At 40.4% G+C, this 18337-nt stretch overlaps 1 protein-coding gene across 1 annotated transcript in view; it reads left to right on the forward strand.

Annotated features, from left to right (window-relative positions):
- Positions 1-18337, forward strand: part of ptgfrnb (prostaglandin F2 receptor inhibitor b) — a 57162-nt gene extending 38825 nt beyond the window's left edge. The window contains exons 12-15 of the mRNA XM_046381988.1: positions 11543-11729; positions 11896-12014; positions 12148-12198; positions 13134-18337. Coding sequence (XP_046237944.1) covers positions 11543-11729; positions 11896-12014; positions 12148-12198; positions 13134-13246 — 470 coding nt within the window. The 3' untranslated portion in view covers positions 13247-18337. The remainder of the gene's footprint in view (positions 1-11542; positions 11730-11895; positions 12015-12147; positions 12199-13133) is intronic.

Here is an 18337-nt window from a genome sequence, read left to right on the forward strand (position 1 = left end):
AGTCGCGTCGGCGCAAACTAGCGGGTCCGTCGTCGACCGCGTTCTTTGGCGAGCAGTCGCGAGTTTAAACTCATCTTCTTGTTGCTCTTCGCCATAAACTTGCTTTAAACAAAAAAATAACACTGCTTCCAGGAGCAGGAGGTCATTACCCTGTGTGTCTGCATGTGCTATGTCAGCATGCCGCTGCATGCAGACACACAGCAGATACTGCTAGTCATTACTGCTGGAATGACTGGCATGTTATTGCAGTCATGGCAGAGTGTGTTAGTGTGAGATGCTGCATACTTGAAAACATTGCTAGTGAGATGACATCACCATTAGAGATATTTTTTCGCACGCTTTTGAAGCACTGCCGCTGAAACTGTGACAATTTGTCTTTTCAACACATCACTTTTTTTCTTTTTCTTTTTTTTGTTAAAATAACAGCACAACACACTGTTCCTCCTGGGAGAAAGTAAAGCTTTGGTGGTTCGCACAAACAGACACTCCCTTTAGCCTCCAAACAAAAGCATCAGCCGTACAGGAAAATAAGGCAAGTGTTGATCAAGATGACTTAAATTCAGTGAAAAGATGCCTATAACTTTCAAACAGAGATCATAATAATGCAAATGATGTGATGTGAAAAATCTCAAATTAATGCTTTCCGTTTAAAAAGCTCTTATCTTACGGCTATTAGATATTGACACAGGTTGCAAAGTCAAAAATCAGCTTTAGACTTGACTTGCAACTCATCTTAAGTGACTTCATATTTTGCTTTTATCTGTAATGACTTCAACACAAGCAATATTATAGCTTTTAGGCTTTAGTTAGTCCTTAAACGCATCACAGCATGTGGCCAATCGCAGGTGTGTGTGTCACCTTCGGTCAAGCAGAACAGAAACAGCTTCCGTGGAGTGAGTGAGTGAGTGAGCGAGCGAGCGAGAGAGAGAGAGAGAGAGAGAGAGAGAGAGAGATGGCCTCCAGGCAGCCGTGGCCTCGAGGTTGGAGAATACGGCTTGTGATTGGAAGGTCGCTGGTTCGATTCCCCCACCGGATGGGCAGGAAAAAAGTTGAGTGTGGTGGAGTGATAATGTCCCCACCCCTGGGCTGATGTGCCCTTGAGCAAGGCACTCAATCAGTGATGGGTTAAATGCAGAGAAGAGAATTTCCCAGCTTGGGATTAATAGAAGTAACTTAAATGACATGCAACAGAAGTCACCGGCTCGAATCACTGATATCATGTGGCATGTGCTTTAGCCATTTGGCTACCTGCAGTAGCATCTTTCTTAATGCTGACACGGTCGGTGTTGTGTTTACAGCTTGTCGTGCTGCCTCAAATGGCTAAACAAAACTGATTAATACTTTGAGCGTTCTGTGAGGAGCTTAAATCAAATGTGTAATCAAATGTAAGCTGTTATTTTCATTGAGACGTCAATCGGATTCCTCTGCATTATCGTATCCCCCGTTTTTCAGGCATCCGTAATGGTTGCCGTGGAAGTAAAGCAGACAACATTTATGCATTGTGTAAGAGTAGTACAACACAAGCTTTTTTTTTTTCTTTTTTTTTTTCATGGACGCAGGAACAGGTAATTAACACCTGAAAGCCCAAACTGTCTTTTAAAACAACTCTGTGATAAATATAACGATACATCCTTTTCTCCTCTTTTGGCCCCGCTACTCCTCGCTTCCTCCTCAGTCTCTCCTCCCTCCTCTCCACTCTCACCAAATTACCCAGCTGTCTTTGCAGGGCCGACAGGCAGCCGTTAATTAGCCAATCTCACGCTCCGTTAGCCGGCCGGGGAGACAGAACGAGGTACAGAAAGAATAGATGGAGAGAGGGAGAGAAAGTGGGAGTGAATGGGGGGGGAGAAACAGATTGTTAAAGTGAGCAAGAGTGGAAGAGAGTGAATAGAGGAGGCAGTAAATGGAGGAAGGGTGGATCGAGAACCGCATGCAAAGTTTCCTAAAGAGAGAGAGAGAGATGAGGAGGAGAGGAAAGGCAGTGAATTCTAACAGTGGCAAGAGAAAAGAATGGGAAGAGCTGTTGAACAGAGAGGACTTAGAGGGATGAAGAGAGGATGGACAGTAAAAGGGTATGAAGTGGGGAGGACACAAAGACTAAATGATTCTCGTTCCGTTAACTGTTTCCGGTGAGCTAACATCCACTACAGATTTAAAAAAAAAAAAAAGCACTTGAGTTCATTCAAGAACTGTCGGTTTAGGTCCTTTTACAGTACGCTGGTTCAATCCAGGGTCTTAAGTCTAGCAAACTTGACCAACCAACGCGGCCAGATTTCCCTGAGAAACCATCGTTTGGTCATGAACTTTACCTTCCACCGGATTCCCGTGAAATTTAGCGAGCTTATTGCTCATTTCCCGACTGAAGCAAATCGCACGGTATGTCATGAGTGCCCAACTACCGGCTACTTTTTCGGCGGTAACCATAGAATCTTAACAAAGACTCTGTTCACAATTTTGCCATGTGGGTGGCTCTACAGGTGCCTCAGAGCCCACACATCCACACTCAAAGACAGGCAATTATAAACTACTGTCTATGTACTATTCATTAAAACATCATTCCTTTGAGTTCATTTCATTTTTATCATAAAATGAATGTTGATTTGAATTTTTCCAAGATAACCTTTTGATGACCTCTTGGACTCCATAGGAACCAACTGATGAATGGACCGCCTGAAATAAGGCCGACTCCAGACGATGCAAACGTAATATTTGGAAGTGTGTAGAAAACACAGTGATGCGACATTTCACAGCAGTGGCCCCATAATTAGTCATTGAGGCATCTGTTTAAACCTTCATCAGGCAACTACAGTGATAGAGATGTGTCAGTTGGTGCAGTTGGCGGTGCCAGCCACTCTAATAGATTTAATGAGGGGAAAACCCTGTGTGGTTCTAAGAGTAGAAAGCTGGTCAGTATGGGTGCTTAGTTCACCTGAAATATGAATACTTTTTGTCATTTTTGTTGCGTGTTTGTTTTATAAGTTGATATATAACTGTAAAACCCAGGAAAATATGGGACCACTTGAAACAGCTTGGCAGCTTTTTGAATGTATGGAATACATTTTGATAGCGATAGACTGATTGATGGGTTTGGCCAATTAACCGGTCCCAGGAAGATGTTTTGCAAACTATGCTAACTATGACTCTTTATTGGCAGAAAATTGCTTTGACTTTAAAGGTCCAGAATCTTTAATTTGGGGTTTTTTTTTGGGGGGGGGGGGGGGATACTGGCTGATTAATTGGCTATTTGTTTTGATATCAATGTTCTTATTTTTAAGTGATTCAAGTTGGACCCACCATTTTCCAAAACTTCAGAAGGCAGCTTAACTGAAGCTAGTATTTGACTGAAGGTGTAATGATCAATTAGAATCCAAAAGCCTATATTGATGCAAACTTCCTGTTAGCTTTTATGCTAACATGGACTTCCATTCTTTCCCTAACCTGAATCCCAAACAAAAATGAAGCGATAAAAATAATAAAACCTTCTATTTTTTTGCTTTGTGGACAATAAATAGTTGATAAATGTACCAAGATGTGAAAAAAGGTTCAGATAAATGTTTCATGCTTATTCAGTAGTCATTTATTCATTTGTTGTCAAAAAGTCCCTTCTAGTATTCAATGGCCTTGAGATGACTGCAAAACAATCCAAACTTGTTTTCAGGTGTTCAGCAGAAGTGACATAAGAGGCTCAAAATATCAAATGCTGTCTAACTCTGGATATTTATACTGCAGTATAAAGAAACTAGAGCAAATCGTAACCAACCAAACAAAGATGGAGGTGGGAGAAAGCTATAAAGGCGGGAAACAAGAGGAAGAGGAGAGGAAAGCACAGGGTAACGGTAAGGCACAAATTGCAGATGTTGAGCAGATAGTCCTGAACAGCAGAGCAGTGTCATTATTTTCACTCCATTAGGCCTTCCAGTTAAACAGGAATGGGAACAGAGATGCTGCTTCAGAGCAACCCTCAGAAATGGCAGATTGCAGTGTGATCTAACTGTGAAGAAGTTTTCCTTGTGCCATTATGAAAGATTGTGACCTTACTCTGTTTGTCTCTAGAAATCCACAGGGACAGTTTATCATACAGTTTATTCACTTTCTCTTTTGGACAATGCAAACCTGCTTATGTTTGCTGATGATATTTAATGATATGGGGCACATTGCCACATTAAACAATGAAGTAATACAATGAAACACAGTCGGTTAAGACTGCTTTAAAAAGTACAGCGCTTTATAATAGGAAGACAGATGACTTTGCTTCTTTGGAAAGTTTTCTCAACAGTTGTCATCAAAACCATACAATTAATAATCTTTTTTTTTTTAAATGGCATGGGAGAAAGCATTCCAAAGCCAAATCAACAATTGCATTGTATAGATACAATATAATGTATGATACAACATGACACAATCAGTTACTGTTTATTAACTTGCAATTTCTAGTCTTCTTGTTGGTCTTTAGCACACACTCATACACTTTTCATGACCTATTAAAATGTTAAAAGGGATGTAAAATAAAACATCCACAGCACACTAGAAAACATACCAATGAAATGAACCATTCAGCTCCTGAAATCTGAAAATATATATCAGTGTAACTTGGTGGTCATGTATTCAGAAGGCATCGGCAAGTTAAACATGGCAAATATCAAGTCAAATTTGCATTCATTTACTCGAGGTCTTATTAAGCATGCAGCGAGTAACGAGGGAAACGTTGCTCCCCAGTAGCTTTGTTTCTGTGAAGCTAAATAGTGTTTTTATAGTGTTTAGTATTCCACTCTACCAGTGCTGTCCTGCTTTATGGAGCAGAGAACACACACACATAGTTTCGTTAGAAGCACTGGTGGTAATTGTCAGTCTTGTGTGTGTGTGTTTCAGGCAGTTTTATGCCTTGGACTCTCCTCAAGGGATTAATCCAGAGAAATCCAATCAGACTGCCTTCATTTCCACAGACAGCCATTTTAGTTTTATTAGCTGAGACAGGAGCCAGATATTCTATTAGAGATGCACTGTAGTTCTTCTTCTGCCATCCAATCTCCAGACCCCCACCCAGGCCTCCACTCCACTCTAGGAAGCTGCTTTCTTTACCATCTAAAACAATGTTATTAGTGATGGAGCTAACATAGCTGTGAAGTTCTGACAGACCGTGTTTTCATCAGCTAATCTGTCGGCGGACTGCTCGGCTCATTACACCCACCGAGACTTTGACAGCCGGTTTTATATAGCTATTCCTAATGTCAACAAATCCAAAGAAAAGAGATCCATTGTGGTTTGCTGAATCAATCCAATTCACTGACAGCATAGGTCACAAAAGATAAGCTTATGAAGACATAGAAATATTTTTTGTTGTTGTTGTTGTAAGTGTAACTTCTCAGATGAATTTAGAATAATGTTTAGCATATCTTGAGGTTTCCCCATGAAAATTATTATAAAGAGATTTGTTTCAAGGAGAATCATTGGAATGATTAATTAGGTTTTAAAATGATTGAGACACTCATTGTTTGATTGAGGTTGTTTCAAATGAATAAGCTCGTGTAGCCTGCCATCTGACCATATCTAAAGACACAAATTACAGTCAAAGGTGACACCGAATGCCTTGTTGCTAAGACTGACAAAAGTATTGATACTTTACCAGTACCATATGTTTAAAATAATATGATGTCTCTGTTGGAAAGTATCAAAAGTGAGATTTTGAACCTATCGTTGGATAGATTTTACCAATAATAACAAAAGTGCTGGTTGTTATTACTATTCTGGGTGCTTAGGACTTTCTTTCTTTGAATTTGGATTCAAGGATGAACTGATTAGTCTTTGAATGAAGACAGCATGTTTCTCACTGGAGGTTATTCCCTTGAATGGCATGTATATCATAATAATGAACCCTTCCATTTGTGAAGAACTACACTTAATATCGTTTTATTAAAGACTTTGCTGCATGGACACAACCCGCAAGTCGTTTATTCTGGGTTGTTCCAGTACTGTTCGAATTGAAGTTCAAAATTTTGGTATCTTGACAGCCTTATTTTCTGTTCCCGATCTCTCTGTGTATGCGGGATAGTCCTGCAGTGAGACATGGTAAACAGAGCCTGTAGGTTATCAAGTGACTGCTGGCATAGGAGTCAGCAAGTTCACAAGTTCATATAGGGGGTTAGAAATGTCTGTATGGGGAGGGGGGGGGGGTCCAAGAGTCTGCACTGAGTACAAGAACAGCTGTTTGCAAGAAGCTGTGCGTCATCCTGCCGGTGGAAGATCAGATACTCCTATAGCACCTCCCACGAGGAGGGGGCGATACTGCGTGCCCATCCAAAGACACAGCTTGAGTTGCGTTCACATCAACGAGTGTGCCTCTTGCTGTCGATTCATGGCTAAGCAAGCGCTAAACAAAATAATCTCCTCAGTCACTCAGTATTTTCAAATCCCACCCCCCCCTTCCCTCTCCTCGCTCTCCGGTCCGCTCTACCCATCAAGAACAAAGACGGTAAAGGATGAAGGCTAACTGTGAGAAAGCAGAGGCTTTCTAATTATAGACCCGTTCCTCAAATATGGGTGTCGCTACTGAAACAAGCAACCGGAGTTCATACGTCCGTCCTGTGGAATTATGCAGAATGTGTCTTTGATCATTGACGGCGGTGTCAGACACCAACCTGGTGTTATCAGAACGTTGGAGAAACACATACCTTTTGACAGTCAGCTAGGCAGTTCTTAAATTGCGATTATATAAGAATACAGTCGTAGTGATTGTAAAAACATCCTGTCATCACAAAACATCCCTGTGTTGCTGTTTCAATAATGGGAGTTATGTTTTCCTTGCTTGTAGACATATTTGCAAATGAAAAATTACCAAATCTACCAAGAAGTTAAAGCGTTACCGAACTACTTTGGCTAATGCAGAAAATAAAACGGTTCTATAGAACTGGATTAATGTATGACGATTCAGTGATCAAAGATCCAGTATCATTGATGTCGTGATGAAAACATATAATCCACCTAAGATAATTGTATTATAATCATAGGATAATCATAATCTGATAATAATGATAAGATATCCCTTTATTTTGAAATTCCCATTGGCACATCTGTGTCACAGTTTCAAGCAGAGAACCTTCCTAAACATTCATACAGTCTGAAGGTCCGTTTACTTTTGAACATTTGCTGCCGTTCTTGAACTTCTGGTTGGATAAAACAACCAAGTAGAAATTTCCCGCCTCATTTTTGACATTTCATATATCAAATAATGAAATGAAATAGTTGCTTCATTCAGGTGGACAGTTGCTTCAGAGTAATGTTCTCAATATGTCTTCCACTTGGTTCTTTCTTTTGAACTCCTCCTGTTGTAATCCATCCATCAGGACATGATTTTTATATCAGGTCACATCGAGTCCACACCTCCAGAGATCATCATTCTTGTCATACCGTCCTTCATCTCGCACATGAACTCCAGCCTGTTTTTCCTTCCGTGAAGCGTGGATTGATGGCAGCCCTGACTAATAGATGGGTCGTTTTTTGTTTTTTTTTTTTTTTGGTACAGGAATCCTCGCTGTCAGAAAACAAAAAAAACCTTCACCCCACCATTGCAGACGGTCTCAATAGAGTAAAGACCGACTGTGAGGCATGTGTGGACAATGTGTCTGCCAAGAAAACAGCTTGAAATACTTAATTTTATAAAAGTGGTTGAAGTCAGGGTGCGTTCATCAGCGCTGAAGGTTGCACCAGGGCACACTATAAATCTATAAATCAGCACTGATCTTTCTCAAACCCAACAATCACCGTGAACTTGATCTGACTTGTCATCCATGTGGAAATAAAGGGGTTTTTTTTATTTATATTTAATAGCTGTGTAGAAGTGTGGGATTACTTTTGGACCATTATTCCCATTAATCGATTAATTTGCCAATTACTTGCTCTGTGAATTGTTTAAGGTGTTGGAAAAATGTTCATCACAATTTCTCAAACCTGAAGTAATGTCCAAAGACGGCTCACTCCAACTTTCCGTCCAAAACGCAAAGATATGATTGTAATAAAGTGATAATAATAATAACTTTAAGTCTTTATGCCGCTGTGTGTGGGCCTTCTTTGGGATGTTAATGGGCAAATCAGCTGTCTCTCTTTGTCAGAACTTTACTCATCAGTTGATTCTGGTCAGTGAGTCTAGAGTGTGTGTGTGTGTGTGGTCAGTCAACCCATTCACCCCCCCAACTTAGTGTCACCTCCTGTTTCCTCCTCTTTGGCTGGACGGAGCGTTCAGCTACTTGTCTTTGTGCAGAAAAAAAAATGGACGCCTTCCTCTCTACAGTGTCCTCATGCGTCTTCATCACCACCATCATCATCATTTAGTCAGTTTTAAACAGCGTGGACGAGGCTTTTGAAGAGTTGAGGCATTTAAATTTTCTTTCTTTTCAGTCTCAACATGATGAGAATTTAATTATTTTCCTCACTTTGAAAATCTGAATCTTTTAATTATTTTTTTTAAGGTTTTTTTTTTTTTTTACAGTTTTAACACTGACAGTTAATGCATGATTGTGACTTAATATCTGCTTAAATAAAACAACGTTCATTAATGCATACATTTAAGCACAGCTATGTATATGCAGCACTTATCCTCTTTATATTTCTCTTCAGTAAAATATTTTATTTAATCAGATTTATTCAAGTTGTAAGTAACAACAACACTGACTGCATGAATCCATCCAACTTCTCAGCTTGAATCAGTGTTGTTACCATAGAAGAAGAGCTGCCAGTGCAGCAGGCTTTAGCAGAACTTGGCAGGCTCATACAACAACGCGGCGTGACGTCCTCCAACAAGGCACCGTGTTGGCCAATCAAATGCATGCGATGACACTTTTCCAGTAGATGAAGTCAAAGGCGCAACAAAAGGGAGACAGTATGATCAAATAATCAGACAGCTGGTGATCAAACGGAACACAAACTTTCAGAAATTTAGCTACTCTGCTACCTTGTAACATGCTGAAAAAGAACTGAGGGAAAATGTTTACCAAAAACGTTAATAGGACGTCAATTATATTGAGGTGGTCTTGATATTAAAACGGTCTATAACAACATAAACCATCACCTGGTGCCAACCAAGACTGGAAATGCAGCAAATCGTCCCCTGAATCACTTGAAAAGGAATATGAATACAATACATAGTCTTCAGAATTCCAATTATAACAACCTGTCATGTTTGTCCTTTGTAATTTATGATTGATTTATTGTATGTATGTTTCTCTCTCTTTTTCATCCTCTCTGTCCTGTCTACCTCTTCTCCCCCCTTCACCCGGCCGACTATCAGCAGGATAGTTCTCCCTTGCAAGCCGGGTCCTGCTCAAGGTTTCTTCCTGTTAAAAGGGAGTTTTTCCTTGCCACTGTCTGCTTGCTCGGGGGTTCAGGCTCTGGGTCTCTGTAAAGCATCTAGAGACAATTTTGATTGTCTACAGATAAGGTGCTGTATAAATAAATTGGTGGTGCAGTGGTTAGCACTGTCACTTCATAGCAAGAGGGTTCCAGGTTTGAATCCCGGTCTGGGCCCTTCTATGTGGAGTTTGCATGTTCTCCCTGTGCCTGCATGGGTTTTCTCCGGGTACTCCGGCTTCCTCCCACAATAGGGTGTACCCCGCCTCTCGTAGTCAGCTGGGATAGGCTCCAGCCCCCCCGTTACCCTGATGGATAAGCGGTATAGAAAATGGATGGATGAAATGAAGCTCATTTGTTAAATGTTTAAATTTAGCCTGAATTGTTAATCGTGCTAAACAGCGGTATTGACATTCAGATCATAAGTTTTCCATGTCATCTAGTAATAGCAGTTTGTACATTCATGCCTGATAGTGGCACTAGAGAAAAGGTGGGTGTGACCAAGACGTGGGGATTCAGTGCGGACACTGCAGGAGATTTCTAGTATTGCTTGGCTACCAGCATCATCCTACTCAGACCACGAACATCTGCAGTGAAACCTCCCGGGCCGGCAGGTAGGAAGACAGGTGCTCTAGATTGTGTCACACAGGAGGACAAGGTTTCAAGATAACGATTAATATTAAGAGCATGGGAAAACTCAACTAAAACCAAGGCCAGTGTTATTACTGCTGCTGCCGGTACCACTACAGATTTTTAATGATGTAGCACTTGAATATTAAAACCATTGGGGGGGGGAGAGAGGGAGAGAGAAATTGAGATGTGATTCATTACTCTGCTCTGGGTGAGTTCACTCCTCTCCTCGCTCTTCCTCTTCATTATATTCGCTCCATTCTCTTCTTTCTTTCCCTCCTCATTTCTCCATCTCTCATTCGTTCCTTTTTTTTTTTTTTTTTTAAACCCTAATTGTTTTTCATCACCATTCGTCTTTTTTTTTTTTTTTTTTTTTCCCCTCAGCGTTGTCGTTAGCAAATGTTCTCTTTATTTATTTATTTATATATTTATTTATTTTTTTTTTTGTCTGTATCCTCTGTTTGTCTCCTAAATGACAGAGGATGACTAAGACTCCATGGGGTTTTTATTGTGCTGTGTGTGTGTGTGTGTGTGTGTGTGTGTGTGTGTGTGAGTGTGTGTGTAGGAGGTATAGTGCTAATAGTCCCTCTCTCCCTGACAGGCTAATGACTAGTTTGCACTTTTCTGTCCATCTCTCTCTCTCTCTCTCTCTCTCTCTCTCTCTCTCTCTCTCTCTCTCTCCATGTCTTGGAAATAATTAGCTCGCTCACCCCCTTTGCAAAGATTACATCTATTATCACAAATTCTTTCTTGTCCGTGTTTTTTTTTTTCTTTTGTCATCACTATCCTCCTCTTTCTGTCCACCTCTCTGTCTTTTTTTTTTTTTTTTAATCTCTCCTATTGCTTTGGAAGAAGGAACAGCAGTGTGTGTGTGTGTGTGTGTGTTTTAATGTGGTGATAATGGAGTCGTTATGCTGGTTTGGACTGATTCCCTTGGTTTTTGGTTATCTTCTTTTGTTCTGCAGTCGTAGTGAAATTAGGGCTGCTTCGTACAGCCAAAAATATCACACTCGCTTCCTCAATTTCCATAATGGAGAAAGTACAGCAACACTTCTCTGTAAATACTAGACTTGAAGTATTGTGTATTTTGCCTTTAATCCCCTGTGGAAGCTTCCAAATGGAACTTAAACCATCCTCTATACGCTCTATACGTCATTGTTTTGATGTCTGAAAGTCCTTTATTAAGTGACTCATGATGCATCGAACCGCTTGAATTTATAATCGACGTTAACTTTTGCTATTTAATGTGGAAGCATCTAAAATGGTTTAGCATTAGCCGTTAGCTAAATAGCCACTTGAACCTTCTGGAAAATGGCGCCTCTTCAGTGGTGATGTCATCCTGCGCAACAGGACCCATCCCTCTGGGGATGCCGCAACAGTTATTGTCATTATTGATTAATCTGCAGATTATTTTCACAAATTGGGTTTGATGGCAAATGTTTACCTGAACTTCTATCCAAAGTGTCAGAGGTCAGTTTCACTGGGGCCTCGTTATGTTTTCAATTCAACACCATAACCCAAGAGCAGAAGGGCAGTGACCATATGTGTCTGTCTGTCTGTCTGTCTCTCTCAGATGACCTGGCATACGAGGTGCGTTGGTTTTTCACCAGGCTGCGCGGCGGAGAGACAACTACCCAGGTGGCCAGCGTCGACCGCTTCGGCGTCGTCAGGAAAGAAGCCCGTAACTCGTCCAGCGACATTTCGATAGAGCGCAAAGACACGCACACTTACGTGCTGAACATTCACGGCACTCAGGACAGGTGAGTTAACAGTGGTGGGTCGTTTGCAGGTATTTGTTCTTTGTGAATTCTTTGTTGGCTGGAAGATTTATATTTCACTGTTATAACAACCACAGTCTTAGCTGCAGCGTCTTACTCTGTGTGTGTGTGTGTGTGTGTGTGCGTGTGTGTGTTCTGTGGCTTCCAGTGACAGCGGTGAGTATCACTGCATTGCCACTCCCTGGTACCTGTCAGCCTCAACAGGAGCCTGGACTCAAGCCGGAGAGCTGACGTCATCTCGAATCTTCCTCACAGTTAGATTTGCTGGTGAGAAGTGTGTGTGTTTGTGTGCGCAGGAAGTCATCATAAATCACATCTACATTTGAAAAGTTTGTTGTGGTATTTTAATTTTGTATTGTCAAATTACTGTTCTGGCCTTATTTGTTCTCTCTTTCTGCAGTGTGGGAGTCCTTAAAGTTACCTCTCTTATATGGCGTATCAGCCTCGATAGGTAATGTAACCATCACACACATTTCTGAAGGTGTTATTTGCTTTGTTTTCAACTTACGTTGGGTTACATAAGTTACTTATATTGTGACAAGGACCTGCATTATTTATTTAAGTTAACTTTGTTATTTAAACCAAACCAGAGCATGTTTTTTTTTCCTCAAACCTAGCCATGTACTTTTTTGCCTAAACCTAGCCAAACTGAGACCATTTCATAAGGTTGAGCCATCAAGTTAGCAAGTTAGCAGCTAATGCTAGAAGGGTAAGAAGAGCTTCATAAGCCTTGACCAACTGGAAGTGAGAACACCTTCAATGTACTGCCACTTCGTCCTTTTCACTGTGTGAATTTTAGAAGGTTTGTCCCTTCCTCATTGTTCTTTCCTGCACACATGACCCTTACAATTGCTGCGCCATCGATAAAGTAAGAATTTCAATTCAGTTTATTTATATAGCGCCAATTCACAACAAAAGTTATCTCATGACACTTTCCAATTAGAGCAGGTCTAGACCAAACTCTTTGATTAAATTGTAATACAGAGAACCCAACATTCCCCCTTGAGCAAGCACTTGGAGACAGTGGTGAGGAAAAACTGCCTTTTAGAAGGCAGAAACCTCAGAGCGGACCCCGGCTCAAGATGAGCAGCCATCTGCCTTGACCGGTTGGGTTGAGAGACAGAGAGAGAGAGAGAGAGAGAGAGAGAGAGAGGGAGAGAGAGAGAGGGAGAGGGAGAGGAGGGTGGGGCGTGAGAGAAGAAGCACACAAGCAATGCATAGCAGCAGTAATAATACTAGAAATACTAGAATTTAAAGGGATGTGGATGTTGGAAGAACAGTAATAGGTGTAATAGGTGTAATGAGTAAGATGCGTAGTAGCATTAGTGGAGGTACTTGCATTGGTACCATGGTGTCTCCATTTCTGTCCTTGTCGTATATCTGCAGGTGTGGGCCTCTTCTCCCTGGTCCTGGGTCTGGTGTGCGCCCAGTGTTGTTGCCGCAACACCGCACACACTCCACGCTCACGCAATAAACTGATGGACTTGGAGATGGACTGACAAACACTTTCCCCCGCACCCACACACTGCAGCGCTCACAGGAAACACCACACACACAACAGACACACGCCCATAGATGATTACTGGGACACCCAGTTGTTTCCACGCGACGGACGTTGGGAGTAAAATGGCGTATCGCTTTGGAAACCGAAGCCGGACTGATGATTCGCAGTGCTTCGAGAGGTGCCCAGGAATTTTACAGCTCTGCAGTGGTGGAGCAGGGGACTAATGGGGAAAATAGCCTTTGAGACAATTTGAATCTTTGGCGCTTCCAGTGATTTTTTTTTTTTTTCACAAATACATTTGTTCCCTGTTAAGACTACAGCACAACAAGAAACTCTTTAGACTTTAATTTCTGAGGAACTTCTGAGATATCACTGCCACTTGGGAATAAAGGACCACTAAACAGATCTGCTGCCTCTGTAACCACCAGGAATAACAAATAAAGTGCTCAGGCTGGACTACTTTTTTTTTTTTTTTTTTTCTTCTTCAGATGCCAAGGCTCACCGCAACGTACGAACACTTCCGCTCAAAGTAGCAGCACACCAGCAAAACCCCTTGACTTCTCAAGGGAGAAAGAAAGGAAAACTGAAGGGGTGGTTGGGGGTTGGAGAGACAGAAGTTCATCTTCTGTTCATTGTATCTGCACTTTGACATATCCCTGTTAAGTCACGTGGCTGAAGTTAGTGTGTTATTGTGTGAGACTGGTGGTTTAGGCAGCCTGAGCCTTATTTCTGTCAAGTTCATACAGGCAGCAGAAGTCCTAGGAAGTGAACATGCTCTGCGTGCTTTCCACATGAAAGGTATTGCACTAGAACTACCACTCCAGAGTATTCCTACCTTAACAAAAGGACGATATTTACCTTTATTCTCTAGTTTTATGAAAATTGAGAGATTTTAAAAATGAGAGACATTTTTAAGCTTTACAAGGAGATATGCAGTTAGTGTGTTTGTGTGTGAGATATACCGTACGTGGTGCCAATATCTTGAACTAACAGAGGTGTGCTGGGTTCATTTTGTCAGATCAACACTTGAACAGCCACTGAAAGTGGCCACAGCAAGCACTCTTCTTTTATAAATATTCATAAATGTATCCAGCTGGGTTTTTTTTTTTTTGTTTTGCCCGAGTCTCGTGTGCGTTACTGTGCGAGTGCTGTGCTACAGTATGTGAGAGTTGCATGTACTTTTTTTTTATAATGACAGACTGATGTCACTCATGAGCCTTTTCCAGGGTTAACTTTTGATGACATCGAAGTACATCCAGATTTTTTTAACCTAGACGTCTTTCCACTAATGTCAACTTCGATGTGCGCACAGTGTGAGCAACGTGACTCTCTTATAACGAGTCTTTTATAACTATATAAAAGAGTGTGGGTGGTGCAAGAAACAGGAAAAAGCATGCCAGCTTTTTAAAGGAATAGTTCAATGGGAAATAAACGCTTTTCGCTGTCTTTCCGAAATAGAAATTTGGTACAAAGCGAGAGTCAGGATGTGGTTAGCTAGTTAGTTCGGCTCTGTCCAGAGGGAATAAAGACACCTCTAAAGCTCAATAATGAACACACTTTAGATCGTGTATTCTTAATGAACTGAAAGAGGACATTTTTGCTTGAGGAGAAGGTGTGTGCTTTGACTATCTCTTGGCTGGTAAAAACAGATCAAGTGTTGTAGTAATGTAATTTTTACTGTTTGAGTTCAGATTGAACAAAGAGAAAGTGTTATTAGCAAACATTAATTACAATCATTATGGTCTTCTTGCTAAGCTGACAATGTTCTGAGTCCAGTTTTGTTCCAACATGCAGTCATGACAATACCAATCATCTCATCTAACTCTCAAAAAGAAAGCAAATAATCTTATTTCCCCGAGTATTCAACTATTCCTTTAAACATCACATGACTTAAGTCATTTTTGGGAATCCTTTTGTTTGCTGTCTTACCAGATTCAGAGGAGGAAATTGATAGATCCATCTGTGTGTGAGATTTCAGATGTGGTTAGCCTAGCCTAGCCTAGCCTAGCTTAGCTTAGTGTGAAGACTTCTCACAAATGATTATCCTTCAGGAACTCATTTACCCATTTCTAATAAAGCCATATAAAGCCTTGCATTCTCACCTTCACCATTTTACATGATATAAACGAGACCTGCAAATAGCTAGAAGACACGTTCTCTCACTTTGTGTTTAGCTAAGCAAACTGTATTTCTCAAAATGTCAAACTATTCCTTAAATGTTGCTGACTAGCTAGCAAAGTAGTCAGAAAACTTTCAGTAAATTGGTTTCAATTCTCAAATACAACACTTTTCCCAATGCATTTGAGATTTTTCTGTCTCAGAATAAAAGCTATAGAAAACTGGTAAGTTTAGCCAAAACAGAAAATCAGATGTGCAGAACATAGAACAGAGAGAAATTTCCACCTCTGTTCAGCTTCTATCAGCTGACATCTATTGAGTGTCTGTGGTGTTTTACTAGCAACTGAATGAATTGCGACTGCAGTATTATGTAGACAGTTATGTGAACACACACTCACAGTTCCACCAACAACACACACAAAGTGTGGAGGTTTGCGTCCAAAACCCAGCAGGATCCAAGCAGACCTGTTAGGTTTGCAGCAAAATGTGCCAGGCTGTGTTTCCTCCTTAACTGACTGGACTTGGATTAATTAAAAAAGATACTTTAAGCAACTATCAGAACATTATGAGCAATATCAAGATGTAGTGGGGTCACAGCTTGTGTGAACGCCCCGAGGACATTTGTTTGCTGATCGGATGTCGGATTTTTCCAACAGTGCGCTTCCGAATTGTAGGGTTGGTTTGAGAGTCGCAGTATTCCAAATCTGGAGTTATATTCATATAACAGAGAGATCCTAGAACATTGATACTGTTCTGTTTTCTTCTGCACACTGAGGGGTACAGCTGAAAACTCACTTTGAGAAGTATTTATACTATATGTGTGTGTTTTGGCTTGATTGAAGGTGACATTTACTTCAGAAAGTCCCAATAAGTTTCCAAAAACCCTCTCCCAGAGTATGTGTGTGTTCTCTCTGTGACAGTGCTTTCGCAGTATTCCAAATAAGTTTTACCACTATCACTAATACACACACACACACACATATATTCACAGTACTTGAGCAGTGAAAGACAGGGCTCTGTGCTAAATGTTTTTAACAGTAACACACATAAGTAGCATTGATACACATCACTGAATATATCACTGCAAGACTTCCCCAGTGTCCTTTTAGTTTGTCATTTTATTGCAATGATTATGATGAATCATGATGGGGTTTTTTTTTTCTAAATAAATTGATTTGTAAGATGTATTCATTTTGTAAATGAATTTATATGTTCTTATTTTATTGTGTTTTGTTTTTTTGTTGGTTTTTTTTTTGGCAGTGATGATGAGGTACTGTTTTTGATATTATAGCAACAAGTGAAATCAACTGCAGTGATCTCATTGTGTGCTGCTTAATGCTGAAAATGCTTGTCAAAGTGGCTGTCGAAAAACAGCCCAGGTGCTTTCATCATACTTTATTTAACAAAGAAGTTATCAGACAAAAAAAAATGTAGACAAAAAGTTTTAACTCCCCTGAAAATAATAACTTGAACTTTTTTTTTTTCTGACTGTGGATTCTAAAATAGGAGAAATCTAATTTGTTAATTAATTAGCTTTTCCTGTCAGAGACAATTCAAATAGGGCAGTTCCTGGAATGTTAAACTGCTCAAAAAGGTGAGGTTTTTTTCTGTTTATGTCCCCTAAAATGTCTGACCTGGAATATATTGATTTGTTGTCCAAAGTGTGTCACAAGAGAAGTGTCTTCACATTCCTTTGCTGAAGACGGAGATACCTCACAAATTCCAAAGCCAGTCACCATCTAATTTACAAATACCACTACTCCCATTTGGCCAGTTCTTGGTTCGCTAACAGGATGTGAACTCACGGAAACATCATAGCAGATATTGTATTTTTCACAACCTCTACTGTGGCAGCCATTGCCAGTTACAATCTAACAAACATTAACAAAAGATGCTAACTACTCTTGCCGTTCTGGTATGTCTGACCCCTCATCTGAGCCTGGCTCAGACTGAGTCTCACACATGTAAAAGTTATGGCTGAATCTCTCTGATGTTTCCTCTGATGGTGTGTTCAGACAAAAAGAGAATAGAGTTTTTCATACGTCTAGATGGCATATGAAGATAAGATAAAAAATCTGCACACTTTACAGAATGTTGATTGTTGAAGATCGGATGCTGCTCAGCTGCTGAGGGCCTGAAAGCTCTGGAGGAGAGCTGCAGAATGTAGGAAAACCAAGTCAAATTTTACTATCTAAAATATAATGATGCAGCAGCTATTATGCACTTCCTTTTCACAAATTATTTAGATACAAAGGAGCCTCCGAGTAGGTGTTTTCCAACTGTATATGCTAACTAACATTTTAGAAATGATGTTGGTTGTGTGCTGTCAAATTCTGTCATGCACTACTGAGTGGACTATTGTATCACAGCCCTGCAGAGTATGAAAGTTGATATAAGACATTATTTTAGCACTAGCTATCAACTGTTGACAATTTAACCAGTTTGACCTTTTTTACATTTAACATTTGGGAGAAGCCATCTTGCTGTTAAATTACATTACACTTGCCACTTGAGAATTTCCCCACTGCAGGACTTTTAAAGGCCTATCTTATCTTAATGTTTGCACAGATTCACATTGGATGGTATTTTGTTGTATCAGCTCCTGCTGCTCCTACAAACTCATTCCTGTGTTCACCTGGTATTTTATCCTGTGTTAGCTATTAGCTTCATGGGTCATACTATTGTTTTAAGTACCCACACAGATACTATAGAAATCAAATCTAAGTACAGATATCGTCACTTGGAACAAAACACACTAATTAGAGTTTTCAACAAATGTTCGCATTTTGTCATCACTTAAAGATATCATTGCGCACAAAATGTTAATACCCACAGTGCAATAAAAGGAGCTCTGACTGACTTGAATGTGGGGTCAACTGGCCAATCAGAGGACCCCCTCCGCCGCTCTGTAAGTTATCAGTTCATCAGAGATTTAAATCAACGAAATTAAATAGTATTATTAATGTTA

This window comes from Scatophagus argus, chromosome 24 (genome assembly GCF_020382885.2).
Source record: "Scatophagus argus isolate fScaArg1 chromosome 24, fScaArg1.pri, whole genome shotgun sequence".
In the NCBI taxonomy this organism is placed as follows: Eukaryota; Metazoa; Chordata; class Actinopteri; family Scatophagidae; genus Scatophagus; species Scatophagus argus.